Raw genomic sequence first — 23136 nt, forward strand, 5'->3', positions numbered from 1 at the left:
GGATGCTGCGTTCGAGGAAAAGTGGAACATCTGATTTTCCCACTTCCGACCGCTAAGACTTCAGGGCGAATGTTCATTATTTTCTTAATTAATATAAATACAGAAAGATTAATAGCATTTAATTCATTTCACCAAATAACTTCAAACGGTCGGTATAGATAATGCGGTGTTATTTTTTTATAACTAAATTAATATTAGGAAAACCCATGCAGGCACGGAGAGAACATGCAGAATCAAACCCTGCGCCTCTGAACATTGAGTTGGATGTGCTAACCTGTGCTCCAATATGCCTGCATCTTACAAATGAATTTTTTGGTGAACTGAGTTCTTTTTTTTCCCGACTTCGCAACTCGGACTTCCCAATTCAAATGGGTGTTCGACTGCACTTAGGAGTCGGAAAAGTCCGACTTCCCACTCTTCTCCAATGCAGCATAATGTGTTTATTATGAAACACTTTACGTGAAAATCTTTTTCTACTATAAATAACGTGTTGCTGCCACCTTGTGCAACTTTCCACAGTAACGGAAAGGCACCTTTCTCGTCAACACTTATATAAAGCAGCTGAACATATATATCACCAAATACTTCTGTACAATCCAAATTATACTTAACTCGCTCCCGATGCCTGAGATTATGTCTTCCGTCAAACACTTCTGTTCTTCCCGCAAGTAGAAAAAATAGGCCTTCACCTTGAAGACGAGACGTGCTCCCTCTGATAAACACTCCTAGTTAGTCACACCCCCACCAATCAAGCGTCCTTTCAGCTACGACGTCACCAAGTACTGAGGCACTGCGTTGAATCGCATCACGGCCGTTCAAAGGGTGCGCAACTTTACATATTTACCTCTACCAAGGAGAATATGGGTGCGTCACTGTTCATCAGCAAAAATACGCAAAAAATACAATGAGGGGGCGGGACATGCTGATACACAGAGGTGGTGGTCCTCATATTCCATTTGTACTAAAAGTAGAAGTAGCCTACTTGTATTGGGAGGACAACAGGAAAAGTGCAAACTCTGAAATGTACCTCATTGCAACTGTTTTGACAACATTGCAAAAAATTACAATTTCCAGTTTTTACTAACTTGCTCACACTGAGAAATAAAATCACTGGACGCTGCTTTGCAACAAGCTAAATGCTGATAGGCTAATCGTGACTGAACTGACATCTTATTGTGTTTATTTTGTTTCAGTAGCATTTAAACCACTTTAAACCAGGAGCAAAACAAAACATCCTTTAAAAAACATTACATATGAGCTTTTTTGTTTGTTTTCCTCAGATCAAATTGATTTTTTTTTTTAATTCTCGATGCTCGTGTTTTTAGGCAAATATGGTTTTCAACAATAAGGCTGTATATCACTGTGCTAGGGCTACTTACAAATGGGTCACAACACATTAATGTTCACTAACCCTTTATTTCCAAATTATGCAAGAAGAGATTATATAAAGGTCAGTGCAGGACATTTTACAGTTCTTTTTTACACACACAAAAAGCATTCATTTAAGTGTTGTCACGATTAAGCCTTGGTGCTGGAAGCCTGTTTACTCTGTTGTAGCTGTTGGATCTTCACATTCATGACTTCAATGACAGCTGCAAAAAATGACAACTTGTCAGCAACAAGTTAAAATGCGAGATTGTTATTTACTTTTACATTTGTGATGACCGTTACCTTGTTTCATGGCATGTTTTTCTTGAAGGGCAGGCTGAATTTTCTCAATCTGCTTTGTCAGGAAATCTAGTTTTCGTTTGAAGAATGCCTTGGAATCTGCTACATTCTACAAAAAAGCCAAAGATTGCACTTGAGGTTTGCATTTTTGAATTAGATTTAACAATGAATAATCCTGACATAAAGCAGAATATAATGGAATACATTAAAACACCTACTTACCTTTTCAACATAATATCCTGTTCCCACATCGACTAATACATGCTCCACATCATTTAATGTTCCAGGCACATACATCTAGAATACGTTAAATTAAGGACAATGGCTGACTGAGACAGAATATGAAAAACATTGTAAACTGTAACAGGAAAATGTAACCCACACAGCATTTTCTAGATTTTCTTTCCAATTTATATGAACAGGAAAGACACATTCAGTTTGGAAAATATGCTAATAATAAAACTGTTACGTATCTGTGTTTGGCACGAAAAGGTCTCATCTATGGCAAACTATAAATCAGATAAAAGTACAAACATACTGGTGATGAATACAATTCAAGGATACAGAACTTGTGAGTGGGACGAGTAATTCCTTGCCTACGTGAAGAGAGAGACAGTTTCATCAACCTTGGCTAAATGCACAGAATCTAAAAACCTATTCCACCCACCTTGATTTTTTTTGTTTAAAGAATTCAAATTATCTTTTGCGTCAACATATTTAGCCTGGACAATTTTGAGCTGGCTTATTGAGGACGTCAGGAACTCGACCTCCTGCAAGACAAAATTTCGCACAAGTGTCAGTACTGTCCCGCAACTATATACGTTTAGACATGCATTTACGTTAATTTGTTAATTGTCCAAATGTCTGTGATCTGCCTAATTTAGATTATGCAGATTTGCATTAATTTACAAATGTGTGTGAGCTAGCACGCCTTACTTATCTTTAAATAGTCTTAAACGTAGGGAGGGGTGGAGGGGATACATCAGAGCCTGGGCATGCTACATTAAATAAAACTCTCCCACGGTGTATTCAGTTCTATTACCATCAATACATCAAAATATTGTATTATAAACACAACAATAATACACAAAAGTAAACTTGCCTGGTCTAATTGGCTTTTCAGTCCCTCAAGCTGAGGAAGCGATAGGTCCGCAAGATTGATCGCCATGTTGGGAACCTGGGGGGAGTGTGACGTCAGGGATTGCTTCCGGTTCAAGAAAAGTGGAGTGTTCGTTTCAGTAAGCAGACGCCCTCTAGTGGACGTTAGAATGCATGCAGCTCAAGTTATTAGAAACTTGCTCGACTTGCTGTGGCTTTCAAACTGTTGTGATATGAATTCAAATCAATCGAATTGTAAATCGGCACTACATCTGTATAATAAATTTATATTGCAGCCGTGACAAAATAGTTAAAACTCATTTGTTCAGCATGTAAAATCAAATGCAGACTTTAATGACAGTAATCACGATTAAATAGGGACGACTCGATCAAAAAAATTCAAGTGAACATTTAAACTTTTTACTCAAAAATCACAATTCAAAAACAGGTGTTGAATTTGAGAGTAAAATGCAGTTCTTTACAATTATTAAAATCTTCAGTTAAATTGCAAGTTCAAAAACCTCAAAATGAAAGACCAAAAAAATATATAAAAATACTGCAATATAGAATACGAGTATGTCATTCTGTTAGCAGCTGACTGGCCTCCATTACCGCATGTGAATTGGTAAACCATAGACCACCGGTGCGGCTCCTATGAGATATTGCAGGTAAGTGGCCTGGCGTGAAGGGCCCATATAATCCAGCAAGGCACTTCCGGACTCTGATGATAACCAGGATTTCAGCAGCGCTTTGGTGAAGCGATCAATATCCCGATCAGTTACATCCCACAGGTTTCCCAAAACAAAGGGGCTATGCGGGTGAGGAAGGGAGGAGGAAAAAAAAAAAAAAGTCAGGACAAATATAGCAAATGATATATAATGCACTGAAACCTTGTGCTCTACAACTGAATAAACCGTGCATTACTCACATCACTTTGTAATTTTCTACAATTCAATGTAAAATTTTAATGTATTTATTTTTTTAAAAAAAAGCAAACTTTCCTCACCAGCCTGCTATGAGATAACTGAGGATGATTCCTTGTCCCTCCTGATCCCCCCGCACAGCCAGAGCAGCACTGCTGCAGCCGAGCAGTAGGGAGGCGGCTTTCATTGGTCGCATCAGGACCGCATGGCTGTCAAGGAAACGTGCCCCTGCACCATGGCCCAAATAACTGGAGAGTCCAAAGGGATGGACACAGAACAAGTGGGGAAAACCAAGGTTATTCCAACTACGATTACGATATACACTAGTGGCATATTTTATTCTTGTATGTATCTTAAAAGGTTGTCCAACAGTTATTAGATTCTCACAAACGTACATGTATAGATCCTTAGCTGCAACAGCTTCTTCCAGCTGTCCCGTTTCTGGAGCATGTCCACACACACCATCCCAATCCGGTTCACTAAAATTAAAGACAATAAAGTAGAAAGTGAGGAAAGTCAAGAAAAGTTTTTCAAATGGATGGATGGATGGATGGATGGATGGATGGATGGATGGATGGATGGATGGATGGATGGATGGATGGATGGATGGATGGATGGATGGATGGATGGATGGATGGATGGATGGATGGATGGATGGATGGATGGATGGATGGATGGATGGATGGATGGATGGATGGATGGATGGATGGATGGATGGTCTCACCCGCTGAACCACTCTTGAAATTCTTTCTTTGAGTTTTGTAAATTGCCATCAGGGTCCAAAATATAAAATGTATTCTTTGGGTCCACACCGTGCTTCAAGATAGACTGAGGGTCATTCTGAAGAAGGATAACAATATTATCCGGATGACAGATTTCGCACAATGTATCAATACAGTTATTGGGATAAAAAAATCATACTTCTTTCTGAATACTCAGTCCAATTAATGACTGCAGAGATGGCATGCGGCTCATGGAACGGAACTTCAAAGTGGAGATGCTTTCCCAGGGCAGCTTCTGAAGGTACTGTAGAGGACAAGACAGTTTGGCATACAGGATGATCCAGTCAGAGGTCGGACACATTGTTCCACGTGACAAATAACAGCTGAGTTTTAGTACCTTGTCCAGAATGAGAACCACGTGACCACAAGGCTCCTCTTTGTCAGCAAAATCCAAACCAGCCGATTGGAGAAACTGCTCACAATTGTCATCCCATTCGGGACAAACTCCAAGAGCAAAGCTTTTCAATTCTTTTTGGGACAGTCGAGGGACTGCTGAAAGGAGAACCTAGACACAAGACAATATATTTACCTGGGTGCTTTGGCGATGCGGAAAAAGAAAACACCACAAACCTTTAACATTTCTTCACTGGCTGTCACTCCCTTGGCGCACAAAGTCTTGCAAAGGTGCTGGGCCTTTGCGGAGAGCTTGGGATCCGATGAAAGAGGCAGAAGGAGGCTCTTCCAGCAGCCCAACAATTTCTCCATGTCTTTCAGTAAACACTAAAACACACACATACTTTGTTATCCAAGTAAATAATAAAAATGTTCACGTTTGAGCGACTATTACATCACAGCCTTTGCAGCAGCAGTGCCCTTGTTCCTTACCTCAACTCGAGAGTTGAGTGCCCTTCGGCCCTCCCACCACTGATCTTTGTTCGACACACTGCTCAGAGCCTTTTGATCCACCAGAATACTATCCATCTCCTGGACCAGCCATCTAATAGAGCGCTGTAAATCAGAAGAGAATTGTTAAAAGAAAAATTAAACGTTTCCCTTTGGCTCGGAGATCGACTTGATTTTGTTTTCTAATTTACAATCCCCCTGCAGCTATGTTTTATCATGCTTACCGGCTCCGTGGACGTGGGAATGTGTACAGTCACAGGAGCCGAGCCCTTTTCAAGACGGGACAGAAGGATGCTGTCCCCCATTTCGTGAGATCTGACACCAACCACTGACATCACACACACAGTCACGCCTGTGGCAAAGAGAAAGAAACATGTGGAACCATTTTGCTTATACCCTCACAGAGGTTCCAGTAAATCGGACCATCACCCCCATGTTACCTGAAGGAAGGTGTTGGAGTTGCTGAATCAACTCTTGACAGTGGCTCTGAGGGAAGGCTGAAGCATCAGATGTTGGAAAGGAAAAGATGTCCTCCAACTGAGACAACCTCTGTTCCGTCGTGGCACTCGACTCGTTGAGACTTAAGCTGTCCATTTGATCTGCTAGCTCGCCGGATGTTTTTTTTAGCCTCCTATGAAAAAACACACAACAAATAACCAACTTAGAAAGCGCACTTGCCTACAGAACATCAAACGTTACAGCACATGGAGAATGCACTTACTTAAGAGAGCTGGCGAGGTGCCTGATGGTGCGATGCCGGCTTGTGATGCCCAAAGACTGGGAATGAAGCATTGCTGTAGTTCCGGGATCCTGCTGCCCCGTCGATAGTGCCAGAAGGGCACACAGGTTTGGAAATATGGTGGGAAGGGGGAAGTGCTGAAGAGCCAGCCAAGCTGAGCGGAGTAACACCTGAATATCTTCAAATGAAACATTGTCTGACCCAAAACAAAACAAAAAATCAATCAATCCGATGCCGAAACACTTTTTATTGGTATTTCAGGGATTGTCAAAATCTCTAAAACCTTACCTGGTGTGAGGTCCGGATAAGGAAGCGGGGTTTGAGGACCTCTTGCTTGACGTCCACATTTCTTAGTAAACAAGTCATTTCCCTCCAAATCGCAACACAACTCCCTCCGCAACACCTCAACAAAATTTGTGTCTTTAAAGACGAAAAGCGCAAAGTTAAAAGGCATTGCTCGCATGACAGTGTGGCCGTTGAACATCTTACCTGAAGCAGCCGAGTCTTTCTCCTCTTTGTCCGACGTCCTTAAATACTCAATGCTCATGTCTAGAATTTCATTCGTTTCCTCCTCAATGGCCCTCATTTTTTCTGGCTCCTCCTCGAACGCCAACTCCTTGGCAGACACCTTTCTGGCTCGTCCACGTCTTGTCGAGGACGCTCGACACGCGGGAGTTTCATCTTCGGACGAGGTGCTCTGAGGCAGTGCGCAGCTCTTCTTCTTCGCCTGCCTTGTCGGTTGGATCTTCGTAGCAGAGGCGGCTTTATCTTTAGATGTAGCTTGTCTTGCGGTGTTTTTCTTTTTGGACAGTTTTTCATCCGCTACTTCCCGAGGGTTATCCTCTGCGTCACTGTCATCGCTAAACTCCACCTGAATTAAGACAGTTCAAGTAATTATTAGTCTCGTTCTTAATTTAGTCCTCTAATTTGATACCCACCTTGAATCGAGATTTCTTGGTGCGTCTTGGAGCAGCAGGTACGGGCTTAACTTTGTCTTGAGTGGGTAGGAACTGATCAAACACCTGAAACTCCATCTTGGGCGCAGTTTTCTGCGCACTCTGCACTGAGGCCGGTGCTTTACCTTTCTTTATTGGAGTACAGGCCACTGTGCTGAAGTCAAAAACGCTAAGCTCCTTTGCAGAAAACTTGGACTTGACGACTGGGGTCTTGGGAAACGGACTCATCGGAATAACTGGAGTGATGGGACCCAGGCTTTTCCCTTTGGCTGTGTAGCTTGGGAATTGGAAATTTATCTGCGAGGCCTTGACCTTTGTCTTCTTTTTTTCAGACTTCGGTAAACCTTCAGGCTGCTTGAGTGAGCATTGCTGCAATTTCAAAACTTTCACTTGTTTTGGTGCCTTCCACGTCCACACATTTGAGAAAAGTTCCTCCAGCTTGCATTCTTTTTTTGTAGATAAGGTAACTAATAATGCAATGGCTTTGGTTACCATGAGACCTGCTTTCACAGCTCTGAGTTCTGGGGAGTGCACAGAATCAACCAAAGCTAAACCAGCTTCCAGTACTTTCCATATGCTGCAAACCTTACTTTGTCTGGCTTCAAGGCCAGAAACAGCCATGTGAAGGTACGCACGGCCCATCACATCATGCATAAGCAAGGCCTTTGCGGGGCTCTGCTGTGGCATGAATTCAGTCAATTTAGCCTCAAGTTTGGCAGTGACTGTCTTGCAACGAGCCAATGCCGCCCAGTAAAGTTTAAAAGCATTTTCGGCTTCAGAAGGGTCAAGCTGGAGAACCATATCGGCCTGTCCGGCAGCCCAGCGGGCGGTGACTCGTCCTAGGAAGGGCTCCGAGCAGCAAGGGCACTGGCAGGTTGGTTTGTGCATCAAGCAGGAGAGCCAACGACGTGGTTTGGTCTTGAGCGGTGGCGAGCTACCTTCATCCCTCACAACTGGCTCTTTGAGAGTCCACCTTGTACTCAGGATGTCCTTCAGGTCATCATCCTCCATCACAGGAAATGGACGAGATTTCTGCGACGGCCGACCTTTTCTTGGCTTGATTTTAACCTCCAACTTGGACTTTGGATCTGAAAAATCTGAACAGACAAAGCTCATTTGAAACTGAACATCAAATAAAAGTACTACTAAAAGTAGCTACTGATTTGTGCGAACCTGTGTACATTTCCAGAAGGTTCTTGACTTTGTCTAAATCAAATCCACTTTCTGCTGTCTCCCCTTGCTTTAGTTCCAACTCAGCTTTCACCACCAACAGCTCAGCACATCTAAGAGAATCCAAATAAAATGCACCAAGGTTATAGAAGAACTACACAATTCTAGGAACTAAGTGCATGAACTTACTGGCTCAGTGCTTGCAACTTGATGGCCAGTTTCAGGGCTTCCCGACACTGCAGCCGAGCATCACTGATGGCACCGTAGCTGGTTCTCATCACAATCACTTTCATTGAGCAGTTCAACAGTTCCGATAGCAGCCGCCATTTAAACATAAGATTATTTCCTGTCGTGGATCAAGAGAACGGTCATAATGGCCCAAAACTAAAAAATGTTGATCATCATTGTTATTTAACATGCCTGTGTTGATGAAGCGCACGTCGGCGGCATTTCCAGGACTCCCATACAAGCCTTTTCCCACAAAAGTGACCAGCAGGCCGCTGAGAAGCTTCAGACTTTCACCCAAAGCAGTATCTGGGCTTTTAAAACCTGAGATCCAAAAGCAGAAATCATCATTGTTTAAATGGCTACGATGAAAGCAGAAACGAACTAACTTACCATGTTGTGAAATGCGGCTCCGCTGGGTTGGTGGCAGGGAAGCCGTGTCTAAACTGAAATAGGAGCTGCAAGTCTGGAGTGCTTGAGCTCGCAACATATACCAGCCCTTGGAACGTTTCTGCTCATTGGTCTCTTTAAGCACGTCACACAGATAAGAAACCCCACGATCCACCTGTGAAAAAGGAAATACTAATAAGTTCAAAATAATAACCTAAAAAAAAAAAAGAACAGATTTCATATCTCTAAAACTTCATATATGGGAACTGCAGCCGGGCACCTCTTACTTACCTGTCCAGTAATGTAACAGCATCGAGATTTCAGCAAAATGATGACCAGCGAGAGAATGAAGGATTCTTCTGTGCTTGCATCACTCGTCACCATTTTTTCTGCTTCTTCAGTTTGAATCTGTAAACACAAGTCATTTCTGATCAATTCAAAAATGACCTTGACGTTTAATGTGCTTTGAACTTTTTTTTTTTTTTTAAATGGCATTACCAAAGCCAGTTCAGAGGAGCCCATTTCCAAGAGGAGGCTGGCCGACTGACAGAGGGCATATGCGCATCCTTGAGTGTCACCAAGTTGGCGGGAAAGTTCAATAGCAAGTTGATATGCTTCCAAAGCTTTAAGAGGCTAAAATGGAGAAATGCAGCACGTAAAATTGATCAACAAAAGCAAACAGAATAGATTATATATAACTAAGTCAGACTGACTTGTTTAAAATGGGTAAAGTCTCTTTGGAAATGCACTTGTTACCTTTCCCATGAGTTGGAAGAGAGCTGCAGTCATTGCAATAGAATCTGATGTCTGTTTAGGATTCCTGATGGAAGGCAAACCTGGTGTCCGCACAAGAGTAGCCCACTCAGTCAGCGCTCTTTCCAAAGGTTGGCAAAACTCTGTGGAACAAAAACAAAATTGTCACAACAATAAGAATGATAAGAATCCCATTTCACAAATTGCAATTGAAATCACATTTAACAATACGTACTGTTCTGAGCAGACAGGCTGAATTTCAGACCATCGTATACCAAAATGTTCTTCTCATTCTGCTGCTTGTCTTCATAATCAAAATCGTTGGTCCCTACTGGATTTTCCACACAGGGAGTCTGCTCACGCATCTGCCGAAGCTTGATGTCTCTTTCGATTGCCTAGCAAGAAAGAACATCACAACACTCAACTTGTGTGAGAAAATCCAACACACAAACTTTAAACTTAGTAACTCGGGCCATGCGCACCTCCTCGAGATTCTTCTCAAGAGTGCAGATAAAAATCCAGAGCAAAGCTTGAGCCTTGTTGTCCTTCAGTTGGTTTGTGTTTTCAGGAGTCTCCATTTCTTCTTCCAGGAGCCGTAAAGCTTCATGAGCGAAATCAACGGCCGCACTGTTAAACGGAGCAGACGCAAACGTCATCACAAGAGACTCGGCTCGTTAAGTGTCCTCAGACATTGAACGGAAGCTCTCACCAATCAGTCTGTTCACTGAAGTCCTTAAAACAAACAACCTGGGCCATTTCGCAGAGATAGACAGCACGCAGGTGGTTGTGAGCGCTCTCCTCATGACAGATGTCCAGCAGATCGCAAAGAGTGTTGTAGCGCTCCTGCGAGGTGTCACCTGCTTCCTCCTTATAAGCACGCAACTCCTCATCCAAAAGGCAAAGCATTGTTCTTTCATCGGGAACCTCGTGACCAAAACCATCACGTATAGTCCTAGGAGATTACAATCAACACCGTCAAAGAAAAGATCAACTCCACGGAAAAGATTGAACTATTAGAACCTGAGTCGGATGTCCTCTTCAGAGTTCCGAGCGGCGTCGATCTTGGTTTTCGCCCACAAAGAGATCGGCTCCGTCATATGCAAAGCCATTTTATTCCCCAAGACCTTCAGCCACAGGATGACCCACTCCAGCGCTCGTTCCAGGTGCCCCGCTCGCCGGGAAGATTGCACAGCTAGCATGAAGGGTCGGTTCAACTGGGGGGGAAAAGTCAAAAGACATTCCATTACTGTTTTAATTAAAGAGATTGAGCACAGTGGCAAAGCTTACCCGAGCAGTAGAGAGCGAAACAGGACAGTTCTTGCTCAGATCGCGACACAGGAGCTCAAGAAGCGTGAAGGCCTGATCATACAGACGACGATTATACAAGCCACAGCCTAAGTTGCTCACCTCAGCCACTACACAGATACAACAAGGAAACAATGTATGATGCTCTTAAAAGTCAATTAAAAAAAATATTTTCTTTTTTCTCCCCAAACACAGCTCCTAAGCACCTGCTTGGGCGACAAAGTCTTCATCTGGCAGTTTGCACATTTCAGTCATCATGTGTCCAGCTGTGGCTTGGCAGTAGAGCAACACTCTGGCCAGAGTCTCACTGTCATCCAGCTAACAAACATAATGACAGAAAAAAACTATATTACATACATTACATGAATCTGATTTAAACATCTTGTATGGTGGTGGTGGGACTTCACCTGGGACTCTAACAAGCTCTTATTGGCAAATCCAAAGCCTTTGAGAATACTGATGCAGAGGCTCTGCTGCAGACTGCTGCGCTCACTTTGTAATATTGAGCTCTAAAAATAAAAGCAAGACAAAACAAATAGATTGAAATGCTTTTAAACAGAGCTAACGACAGGAAAGTAGGAAATATTTAAAGAGCACCAACCTCCAAGATCTTCTTGATCAGGTCTTGGTGCTCCTCAAGAAAGGAAAACCAAGCCAGCAGCACAGGGCTACTAAATCCCTTCTTATGGCAATTTTCCACAACCCACATCACCAGTTGACATCCTTCCAAGACAGAATGAGCTTCACGTTCACCCAACTTCGATGGAAGAGACCTCAAGGTCCTGGCACACGCTCGCAAGAACTTATCACTACACTCAGCAGGTGTCCCCATAGAGTGGATTTCAACTGCCCGTTTCCCGAGCTCCAGAGCTTCAACGCGACAGTCAGCATACTTCCGCACCTTAACCCCCATTTCATTCAGAAAGGTGGAAGCCAAATTATGGTACCCAGCTTTACACAGCATCTTGATTATGACAAGCACCATTTCAAGAAGTGTGTAAATGCTTGTTGTATCAATAGATGGCATAGAGCCATCGATCTTGCAATCTTGACTACTACTCCATCTGGAGAAAAGAGCGTGCATTTCGTGGAGAACAAATGAGGCATCCTTTTCATTGAGTGCTTCACGACTTTTTGCAAATTCAAAGATGGCGCTCGCTATGTATGCAGGAGCTTTAGAAAGATTAGAAGTTTCTGTGTCCAATAACAGACGGAAGTTGAGGGCTTGGAACTGGCAACGAAGTTTGTCTTGGGGACTGAGGACCTTCTGATCCATGGTAGCAGAGAGACTGTTCCACAAAACGGAGAAGCAGCTCCGCGCAAGAACATAATAGTGCTCATCCTAAAGACAATGTAGAATAACAAGTGTTATTGGAAGACGTATGTAATAGAAAATTAAAAAAAAAAATGAATCATAGTACAAAGTCAAACCTGTGATTTTGAGGTCAGCCTGGTATATAGCAATGCAGCGATACGGCTGCAGAGAGTGTGGACTTGAAGAGAGCTTAGGTTGTTGACTACATGGAAAATGATCTTTTCCATGTATAGTGGACTGCTTTGGTTGCGAGAATAGACATCATAGCCATGAACGGCAAGCTCCACAAGCGTTACCAATTGGCTTATGTGATCAAACTCCAGCGTTTTAAGCCCAAATTGATGGTTACAGGCTCTGATGACCCTATCACATAGCGTGCCACCATAAAGTGGTACACGCTTGGCAAGTCTCTGCAAAACAAAGATTTATTAAGTAAAGTTCAAATCACATGTTGAGAAAGATTCCAAACATCACCACGTTCAACATTCATATTCACCCAGACGATAAAATAACGTGATTTTCTAACAGCAAATGAGTTCGAACGTTAATGACTCGTCCATCGACGTCAATCTGTAGCTTCACTTTGAAAAAGTTGATCATGCAAACCTCGAGCTCTTGACATAACAGCAGTGCCCCGCTCAACGAAGCTGTCCGGTTGATCAAGTCTTCGACGGCCAAACACTTCATGACGTCTGAAGATAGCTGGAGAAAAACATGTTAACCACATTTAATAATTTTTTTAAGCTGACGACACCGAAGAACACGACGCTACGTACGTAACTGAGTAACTTTGAGAAACGATGTAGCAGACAGTAACTTATTTCGAATGGAAATCATTGGCAGTAATACCAGTAGTATTTAAATTATATCAAAATATATATTGGTATTTATACTCACACAGATCTGCAGCGAACACGTTCAAAGGAGGTGAAACCATCAACAGCTACCGCTCACTCTATTTGAAAAGCGCTTGTTAACCAATCAAAAAGCTTACCCGCCTTACCCGGAAGTACAAGGTATTATGGGTAGTGTAGTTTTTCTGTATTTGTTTTCGTCAGCACGCACAATACGTCTTACATTACTTTTATGTGGCCAATTTTGGCACTCATTTATGCTCTAAATTCTTGCTTAATTTTATACAATGATGTATAACAATAATTGTAAATTAAATGAAGTAAAATAATTATTAGGTGGTCAGCACATCTGTACTTGCATGTATTTATAATAAAATATTGAAATCAATTTTTTATATATTTTTGTCATGTTTTCGTTACTGTTATGTCATCACAATAGTTCTTTTTATTTCAGGCTTGGAAATTGTTTTGAGCATTTAAATGTTCACTTAGCAAATGTTGCTCAAACATCTCAGTGGATCAGAAAGCGTTGTATTACCATGCACATTTTCTAACAAATATAATTACTTATTTTGATGTAAACCCTTATCATCAAAAGTTAATAGAAACACAGATGGTTGGGTAACAAGTTGCTTTTGCTGGCTGCTTTCAATAAAATGCAACAATGTCTTTTAGATAATTTATTGCTGTCTTTATTTTCATTTCATCATTATGTTTTTTTTAAGCCGCAGCTTTTGAGAGCCACAGCCAACACAGGAGTCACGTAGAGTTCTGATGGCATGAATAACTACATGCAAAAACTACTTATGAACTTTTCTTTTGAGTGACATGCTCCATTTCAGCCATGTTGGAAGTGTCCAGGCGGGTGTCATACTTGGCCAGGATTTTTAAGACGGGCCTCAGCCTCAACCACCATTGTTCTTTCGGAATACGATGTCTGCGGAAGAAAAAAAAAAGTGAAAAATAGAAAATCCTTGTTCAGTATTTAAACTGAAACAATAAAATGTCTTACTCAAAGTCAACGTGTTCTTTCAGCTCCGTCAGAGGCTGGAAAATCAAAGACCTCTTCTTCATTCCCAACACGCATGCGGTATCGTGAGAATTGGCGAAGATTCGACCTGGAGATTTGAAGTTTCACACACATATTACAACATCAAGCACCAATCCTTCTTTTTAGCATTTTGTCTTTCGGTCCTCACCATGTCGGGAGTGTTCCTTCACTTTTTCCGTCAACCATAGGATAGACTTGATGCCCATCTTAGTGGCAAAATTCCTGTCAAAGGGGCTGGGGGTTCCACCCTAAAATACAAACAACCGTTTTTGCTGTACTCATAAATTGACAATAAACTAAGAATTCCATACCTGCTGCATATGTCCAAGAACATTCTTCCTACAGTCAAATATACCCTTTCCTTCTTCAGAGTACAGATTGAAGAGAACATCCGTGGTGTAGTTTTCATTGCATTTCTCATTTCTGAGGAAAAAAAGGACAGTAAACCCTTTGAAGAAGGGATTTGTTGGGATTTCATTCAAACCTCAGAACAAGTCCTCTCTTTACTGTTGTCTTCATCTTCTCCGTCAGATGCTCCACATTCATCTATGAGCAAGTTGAGAAATAAAAATGACTTACTGTAATTCGCAAGACTAAATGTCTTTTTTTCCTGATAGTCACGATGTTTTATTTTTATACTATATATTATATATTCCTTCTACTCAGACCTTCAGATCCTTAATTCCAAAAGGCTCCTCAAAGATATAGGCATTATCAGCTCCAGCTGCTAAGCCGGCCATGGTTGCCAGGTATCCGCAATATCCTCCCATGGTCTCAACAATGAACACTCTTCGCTTGGTACCGGCTGCCGATTGCTTGATCAGGTCACATGACTAGAAGAAATAAATATGAAAAGAAGAAGGACATTCTAACATTGTTAAATGTTTGCTGGCAGTTTTTATGTGAGGAGAAAAAAAAATGTAGACCGAGGTTATGGTGTTAAGAGCAGTGTCCGCTCCTATACTGAAGGCGGAACCAGGAACGTTGTTGGAGACGGTAGCAGGAATGACGACAAAAGGGATACAAAATTCCTCATAGTTTTGTCTGGCCTCCACCATCTCCAGTCCCCCAACAAATGCCTATGTGGAGAACAAAACGTGTGAAAATGAACTTTTATTATTACACACAAGTTGTTTCTATCTTTTATGGTTCATTACAGGCAGCAATTAGTAGAAATAAAAACACTGCTCAACCTACCTCAAAGCCGCCGACAAGGACGATTCCGTGAATGTTGAACTTTGAGATGTTCTGGCTTATCTCCTTGATGAACTTACTCGGCAGGGATCTTCACAAAAAAGGGAATAATCAGGGCTGTGCATTCAACATGTAAGTTTTGGAACCGTCTCACCTCTTAGTACCGAGGAGCGAGCCACCCTTTCCAATCCATCCGGCCACTCCAGTCCAACCAATAGGCTCGATCTACGTAGGGAAAGCACGTTAGCTCAAATTATCTCCTGAAATATATCCTGTGTTGTGTTTAGGTAATGCATTGATAACACGATAGGTGTGTAACGTAAAATTACCTGGCCATGGGCTAAACCGTCAAATCCATCATGCACGGCCAGCATCTGGTGACCTTGGAGGAGGCCAGTTCTGACGACGGAACGAACTGCAGCATTCATTCCAGCGCACGGTGCTCCCACATTTAAAACGGCTATGTTGACATTGCTCTGGTGGGTGGAAATTCACAGAAACATTTGTCAGACATGCAGTCTCAAGTGGGTCATATAAAAATCACGTCTTGCCTTGGTATCTGGAGGATGAATGTGCGACAGCATTTTGTAGGCATTCCAGTTGTGCTCGAAGCTCCTATTCTCAAAAGGTTGCACGGACATTAAAAAGTAAATGCAATATTCAACGTTTTCCAAATGTAGAAGCATAAAAGCGGATGACTCACTTTCCCCTGAGGTTCACTGCATCTTCAAACCTTTTTTCAGCCATTGCTTTGGTGACATCCTTTGTCTAAAAATGTCCGAGAACATTGTTAGGCACCCAGATGCTTCATCTCATGCTTTTTGTGTAAATATTTTGTGCGACATACCACTTGCACACACTCCATCAGAGGCAGTCTGATAGCCATGTTTCCCGACAAGCTGACCACACTTGCAGGAGTATCGGGTGTGGCTTCTAACAGGGCCATCACTGCCTGCATACCCATCCTGCTGGCCTGATTGATCACAGAGCAGACTTAAAGAAACCAATAACCCCAAAAAAAACATTTTATGTAAATATTTTAAGTCATGAAAAATACCAGGATTCTGTCAAAGGCGGATGGGGTTCCTCCTCTTTGGACATGGCCCAATACGGTGGTACGGGTGTCGAAGCCAAGCTTTTTTGTCACCAACTGAACCAAAATGTTTTGGATTCATGAACAGATGTATATTTCTAACAAAAATATGTATCGTAAAAAATGATATTACTGACCTGTCTGACATACTCACAGGTGATGGGGTCGCCATTGAGGTCTATTGCACCTTCTGCTACGATGATAATATGCAAACGGTTGCCAAGATTCCTTTGCTAAGAGAAAAAGAAGATAATAATTCACCAACAGTATTTTTAGGAATTGTTGTAAATAAAACCTCAAATTTACCTGAGTCAATCGTCTGCACAGATGCTCCTCCCAGTCCTTCTCTGGGGGCATCTCTGGAATGAATACCCAGTCAGCAGCACATGCCAGAGCTGTCACCAAAGCCAGGTAACTGTAAGTCAAAGGTTAAAAGTTTAGGTCTTGTTTGTAGAAACACAGGCCGACACAAGTTTTCACCATGATCATCGCATCTGCTCACACAGATGCTTGACTCACCCACAATGTCTGCCCATCACCTCCAGGATGAATGTCCTCTGGTGACTGCATAAAGAAGCAAATTAAGTTAGAGAGCCTCGAATGATGTGAACGGAAATATTTCTCTAGAAGTAATCTACTTGGTGTCTAACACACTCCTCCAAATGTGTGGCTTGGATTTTATATTTTGAATACATCTTTTGATACACCAGTTGTGGAACGTTTCTGACATGTTGCATGAGATACTTAAATGTCCACCTCTGTGCCGTGGTGGCAATTGCATCCACTATCTCCATGATGCGATGCAGGGCAGAGTCTGTGCCGATGGTCATGTCAGTGCCGCAGAAGTCGTTGTCAATGGAGCCCACCATGCCGACAATGTTGAGATGGGAGGATGCCTTTGCTTCATTTGCTGTGATCTTACCTGAGGACAGGTTTAAAATAATCGTGCTCTCAGATGTTTTCAAACATCAACAACTTTTGAGAATATCCATAAATCCTCACCAGCTTTGATTAAATCTGCTAGTAGCTCACTCCACTCAGTTCTGAACTGGTTGGCACCGGTGAGACTGCCATCACCTCCAATGACGCACAAGTTGGTGATGCCCAACTTGACCAAGTTGTAGGCCGCCTTGGTACGACCCTCTTTGGAGCGGAAGTCCTGACAACGGGCACTGCCAATCACAGTTCCACCCTGAGGAATGTGTCATGGTCAATATCAGAATCAAAGAGGTGGAGAGGCAGGACGCTCATTGAAAGCACCATGCACGAGTGACTTTGGCTGTCTAATGAACTCTGGCATTTAAATGCCAATCTCATTGACATACACATTTAAACCGTCAAAGCGTTGCTAGAATTACTGACCAAAAGGTTAGAGTGTCACTGTGACCTGATGGTCACAGGTTAAATATAGATACAATTTGTATGGTTGTATTTAAAGTATGTAAAATGAAAATACATTTTTGGTGAAGACTGTTGTTAATAAGCCTGCCAAATTTGAATTGAAAAAAAAAAAATACATGAAATGAGAATCTAAAACACCAACTAACTCCACGTGCCATGACAATGCATCGGTAGCCTAGCTTGCTAGCTAACTGCATGACGTATATTGGTAAAATTGTTTGTTATTATTACAAAGCCGAAATGCATTGAGAAACAAATCACGACGATCAATCTTTAAATGTAGCCTTTTGTTTTTCTTCTCACCAGCTGCAACATCATGGACACACTTTCCCACGTAGCAGGGCGAATGTTGTCTCCACCATCTACCAGGCCCTGATAGCCCTGTCAATAAACAGAGAGAGCGAGCACATTATTGCCTCGGACTTGTAGAAGTTTTAGGGTCTCATTCCTGGCTAAATAGTCTTTTCAGAAAAGTCATGGCCTTTATTGGTTCTAAATTCTAACACTAATCAATGACATTACCTCATGGACAAAGAAGACTTTGGCTCCGGTGTATATTCCCATTCGAACTGTGGCCCTCACAGCTGCATTCATGCCTTGAGAACACACATTAAAGTTGCTTTAATAAGATTGGAAAACAATACAGGGAGAGTAAGGGTGTAAAATGGATGGATGAATAGTTCTATACAAAAACATATATTGCGAAATTACAGTACCATGCAAAATATTACTTTGGGCCTCTCGCTCAAAGTGTCACCTGCGACCCTAATGAGCACAAGCGCTATCAAAACTAGATGGATTATTTTTTTTCATGTATAGTCTATTATCTAACAAGCCATTATTGACTTTTTCTGTGATAAGCATTTTTTTTAACTTTATAGAAATGAAGAAACCTACAGGGAAAGCAGTTGCTGCACCGTCATTACTCAGGGGTCACTTAAAGGGCAATAGGTGGATAGACTGACATTGCATCTGCCAAGAGTATCTTGCCTTACAAACAAGAACAGAAAAGTGTGGCGTCGCTCACTCACTTTACTTCAGAGATTTAATAACACATGACAGAGAGGTCATGATTCTATAATTAGGGAGAAAAATAGATCCTGTGTCACAGGGAGATGAGCAAGAGAAATTCTGAAGATGGAAGTGGACCTGAACAATTAATTGAACTCAAATTAACATCGCAAAGTAAAATGCAATTTTAGTCACTTAAGGAAAACAATTCCAAATAGTTCAGATATCTCGCAAAAAAAAAAAGATAAGGAGTGGAAGTCGATTTCCACAAGCATCATATTTTGTTTAAATTGCTTATAGCAGGTTCCGTTATTGAACAGATATACTATGTCGACATCTTATCATTGTTTTTCTATTCTCTAGTCTCAACTTCTGACTTTGTCCAAACATTGAAACCCCAGCACTTACCCTGGGCATCACCGCCCGAGGTCAGCACTGCAATCGCCCGACCCTTCCCCATCTTGGTGGGGTCAGCCGAAATATGTTCCGCCATTGTCTTGGAGCTGATTATGGCCGAGGAAGATGGTTCTTCGCAGTGACAAGCCCTGCAGACCTTCTGCACAAGGAGCCTCTCACATCTAACTCAGACCGTAATAGCCTTCGCGACGCTTGCACAACTTGACATACGATGAGGCAGGCATAATTGCCAACACATTTCGACACACACATTTCAAGCCAGTCAGCCTCGTCATGTTGTGTATTTTTACAACGTTAAATCCAAGGGGGGATCCGAGGGGATGCAGTGAGGTTATTTTTAGAACCACAAATACGATATCAACGACAAGAGTTATTTTGAACACTTCATTGTCACATCTCATAAATCTACTGTGTGCCACAAATGCTGCCTATGTGATTGATGTTTACTACCGAGATGGACTCACTGAAGTAAAGTTTTATGTGAGGAAAGAATTCCAACAGTAAGAGTGCCATCAGAAATGAATAGTAACAAACAAAAAAGAGAGACTTGAAAATTCCTGCCTGACAAATAAATGTCAATTAGTTCATCAATTTTTGCCAATCTTGTACAAAAATACAATAATTATTTATAATTAAAGGATTACGCTGAAAATGATATTGCCACGTGAATTTAATCATAAATTGATACAGATAGCATCGCAAAAAAAAAATAGTGAACATTTTTTAATTAAGTTAAAAAAATCCCCCCAAAAATCCCAAAAACATTTTGACCACTTGGAGGCAGCAAAAACAAATACAGTACTGTGGTAAATCTTGGACAACTATCGCCATGTTTGAATCTTAACGCTTGTTAGACGCTGCATTAAATATTTATAAGTAATCACTTTTTCATTCTGAGATTGATTGGTGACTGATTGGTTTTGGAGTCTTTTCATTCGAAACAGATTGCAGTGGTGGAAAACAAAGGAGGCACTCCTCAGTGGGATGGAGTAACAAAGCAACCTGAGAAATTACACGGAGTTTAGCAGATGATGCACAGAGGTGATGAAAGTATACTTACACGATGTTTAGGAAGAATATAGATACTTTCATAAAGTCAAATTTAATTTAAAATGCACAATTTACAATTTAATTTAAAGTACACTCTGAAATGCACTTTATGTACAAAAGTAAAAACGAACTTTTACTCTCAGTTATATGCAGTGCTTTTATTTTGATAGCTTGGCACAAGTCAGTCATACTTTGATTGTTTTTCCTCAGGCACAGAAGTTTCTTAGAAGTCAATTCAGAGGTGCTCAATGGGGTCAGACATTTTATTTTTATTTTTTTATAGATCATATTAGTAATGCAGTACTACACTTGGGTCATGCTGACATTTTTAACATACATGACAAAATGTATTTTTATTCCAAAATCACAATTTAAATTTAAAGTACTTGAATACAGAAACAAAGTTTCTAAACTTCGATACTACCCACCACATAGATACATCCCATGAATGTAAATGTATCGAGCAATTTCCCTCAGCCTCGCACAACTCAGAATCACTTCAGAATAAAAAGTCCAGTTTTGCCCTAACAAGGATTATTATACTAATTCAAACTACTAGTACAGTCAACAAAATGGTACCTTTTCCGCACATGTCCTTTAAGGAGGTTCCGATTCCTTATCCCTTCAAGATGATAACCTCTGGATCACTTAGGTCCCTGTAGACAAAAAGACGATCATAAACACACATCTCAGCTTGGGTTTTTACCTTTTTTTTTTTTTTTTAAGTCACATCTATCCAAGCCCAAGCACGTTGAGGGACATGCAGTCCTCTCCCAAGGCATAGCCCCGAAGCGATCAATAAGGCCATTTCCAGATAATCACCCCTCCTGTCTTCCTGGACAGTGTTAACACTTGCACAGCCTGTAATAAACCATATGGATCAATACGACATCAGTTCTACATGGAACTTTTCCACCTCAGCTAATGCAGTGAAATGTGAACTGGATTTTGGTACAATCTGACCTTCTTTCTGCTCCAGTTATCAGAATCCTACTAAACCTGTCAAGATCACCAAGTGAAACAGACAGCTCTTGTTACATAATCATACACGCTTCTCACTAGCTGACTGACAGCACATCTCCACTGGGGTATGTTTTATTCTATGTGCTACATTAAATTGTCAAATGGTTATCTTTTGTCTCTTTCATTTCTAAAAGGCATTTTGAAATGACATGGGTTAGTTTATTCCAAAAAGGAACAAGACGACCCGAGGGAGTCCAAAAAGACTGAAATGGGGGAAAAGTAATAAAAGGTACAAAAGAAACCAAAGTAAAATCTAAATACCTTCATGTTAATTGATGACTAATAATATTGTATGTTGCAGATCAAAACGCCAACTGTCAGCTGGCGGCCATCTTGGTGTTTATCGACATTGGGGAACCGCATACAAAGCCTTTTCCTCTAATAAATCACTCACAGGAAGTGTCGCTGCAAATGTTGCCAGATTTCATTGCAGTTTAATCAGCTCAATGAATGTTTTAATAGGCTGATATTTCAGAGAGCGAGTGGCACTGCAGTGATTAATGGCAAGGGGTGAACTCTTCCCCTCCCTCCAACGCTGGTTCTCTGCCAAGGATCACTAAAGAAATATCTTATCTCTCTACTCTTGTATTGACATTACACATTTATTTGAAAGTTAACAAGCTCATCTGCAAACCAATCTTGTTGTAATTGGCCAATAGGTGATGATGCAATGTTTTCTGTCCGAACGCTGCACGTTTTCCTAAATATATTATCTGCATGTTTTTCCCTTCTGCAGGTCTTTTATGAATTCATCAGGAGGCCTCATCTCACTCCCTGGCCTCCTATACCATTTAATATGTCTTTGCCCCTCCTCCTCCTCTCTCGGAGGATTGCACTGTTTCCCAATTTGTCATCCCTGATACTCCCCCCCCCCTCACATTATGTACATATCTTAATCAGCCCGTTTTCCTCCTCTCCTCCATTTCATCACTTTTTCTACCCTTCTTCTTTTGACCTTCAGTTCCCCAGCTTCATTACTCTCCTCCTTTCTCTGAATTTCCTCCCAACTCTCCTTGGTGGTAATGGAATGTAAAATCAACACGGTTGTGACATTTTGGACATTTCACCGACCAACCCTTTGCCCCCCCCTCCCCCAATTATGTATATTGTTGTCTGTATGATACGTAGCGTGACTCTTGTAAGAAGGACGTGGATGGGATGATGGAGGCGGTTGGGGGATTTAATTAAAGACCAAAGGGTCACAGTGAATAAGGCAGGTTGGGTTTTCGGGAATAAGGAGGGAGGGGGCAGATGGTTATCTGCCACTGGAGTGATAAATCAACCTGCCCCTTCAGCCGCCCTCAACGCAACATCACGCCACTGCATTGGGTCCCCCCTCCCTTTTCCAAAAGCAATTCCGTCATGTCTTGTTAGCTCATTCGTCTTCATCAGTAGCAGTGGGAGGTTCGAGCCCCCGCACCCACCGCTTCACCTCGAGCCACCCCCTCCCCCCCATCCCCAACCAATGCCAAGCCCCACTGATCAAAGATGAGCCAGCCAGTGCATTGGCATGGGTTTGCACAAAAACACAAATTGTATGTGTGCAAAAGCTTAAACAGATTGCAGTTAATAATGAAGGCAGGGCAAGCACACACACTAATGGCATTTAAGGCCAATTAAGACATGACTAATTAATGAGACATTTCCTGTAAGACTTATTGATGTTTATTTGCAGTCACATAAATCACTGAATTGTATTCTCTCTAAATGATACAGACAGTTGATTTCAGCAAATGAATGGGTTTATCAATGAGAAACAAAGCTAATATATATGAGTTGATGTATTTTAGTTAAGTGAACATCGATGATGAAGCCACGCAGTACGATTATTTTGTTCTATAAAAGTGGACTGACTTTAGGTTTTTAATTTTTTTT

The 23136-nt window shown here is 41.6% G+C and overlaps 3 protein-coding genes across 3 annotated transcripts; all 3 read right to left on the reverse strand.

Annotated features, from left to right (window-relative positions):
* Window positions 1-1396: 1396 nt before the first annotated feature.
* On the reverse strand, window positions 1397-2908 carry pfdn5 (prefoldin 5). The gene is made up of 6 exons (XM_049734458.2): window positions 2771-2908; window positions 2336-2438; window positions 2233-2264; window positions 1891-1965; window positions 1672-1777; window positions 1397-1592 (listed from the first exon to the last, which is right to left on the reverse strand). The coding sequence occupies exons 1-6, from the start codon at window positions 2834-2836 to the stop codon at window positions 1519-1521; spliced, it is 456 nt and encodes a 151-aa protein (XP_049590415.1). The 5' UTR covers window positions 2837-2908; the 3' UTR covers window positions 1397-1518.
* Window positions 2909-3160: 252 nt separating this feature from the next.
* espl1 (extra spindle pole bodies like 1, separase) lies at window positions 3161-13132 on the reverse strand. The gene is made up of 32 exons (XM_049733797.2): window positions 13065-13132; window positions 12774-12869; window positions 12284-12577; window positions 11454-12194; window positions 11260-11361; window positions 11059-11170; window positions 10835-10962; window positions 10568-10761; window positions 10257-10499; window positions 10030-10174; window positions 9783-9942; window positions 9551-9690; window positions 9293-9427; window positions 9086-9202; window positions 8798-8969; window positions 8600-8728; window positions 8369-8525; window positions 8183-8292; window positions 6992-8106; window positions 6543-6924; window positions 6342-6473; window positions 6036-6249; window positions 5755-5945; window positions 5539-5666; window positions 5297-5419; window positions 5042-5191; window positions 4809-4976; window positions 4611-4715; window positions 4414-4529; window positions 4085-4168; window positions 3773-3937; window positions 3161-3576 (listed from the first exon to the last, which is right to left on the reverse strand). The coding sequence occupies exons 2-32, from the start codon at window positions 12852-12854 to the stop codon at window positions 3375-3377; spliced, it is 6435 nt and encodes a 2144-aa protein (XP_049589754.1). The 5' UTR covers window positions 12855-12869; window positions 13065-13132; the 3' UTR covers window positions 3161-3374.
* Window positions 13133-13686: 554 nt separating this feature from the next.
* Window positions 13687-19373, reverse strand: pfkmb (phosphofructokinase, muscle b). The gene is made up of 22 exons (XM_049732837.1): window positions 19180-19373; window positions 18283-18356; window positions 18064-18141; window positions 17362-17551; window positions 17116-17281; window positions 16879-16923; window positions 16666-16774; window positions 16497-16592; window positions 16324-16416; window positions 16114-16239; window positions 15970-16034; window positions 15818-15881; window positions 15596-15742; window positions 15421-15491; window positions 15270-15357; window positions 14999-15151; window positions 14741-14905; window positions 14557-14618; window positions 14384-14495; window positions 14221-14320; window positions 14034-14139; window positions 13687-13958 (listed from the first exon to the last, which is right to left on the reverse strand). Exons 1-22 carry the CDS (start codon window positions 19262-19264, stop codon window positions 13826-13828), a joined length of 2328 nt encoding a protein of 775 aa, XP_049588794.1. The 5' UTR covers window positions 19265-19373; the 3' UTR covers window positions 13687-13825.
* Window positions 19374-23136: the final 3763 nt, after the last annotated feature.

Source organism: Syngnathus scovelli, chromosome 11 (genome assembly GCF_024217435.2).
Source record: "Syngnathus scovelli strain Florida chromosome 11, RoL_Ssco_1.2, whole genome shotgun sequence".
Classification (NCBI taxonomy): Eukaryota; Metazoa; Chordata; class Actinopteri; order Syngnathiformes; family Syngnathidae; genus Syngnathus; species Syngnathus scovelli.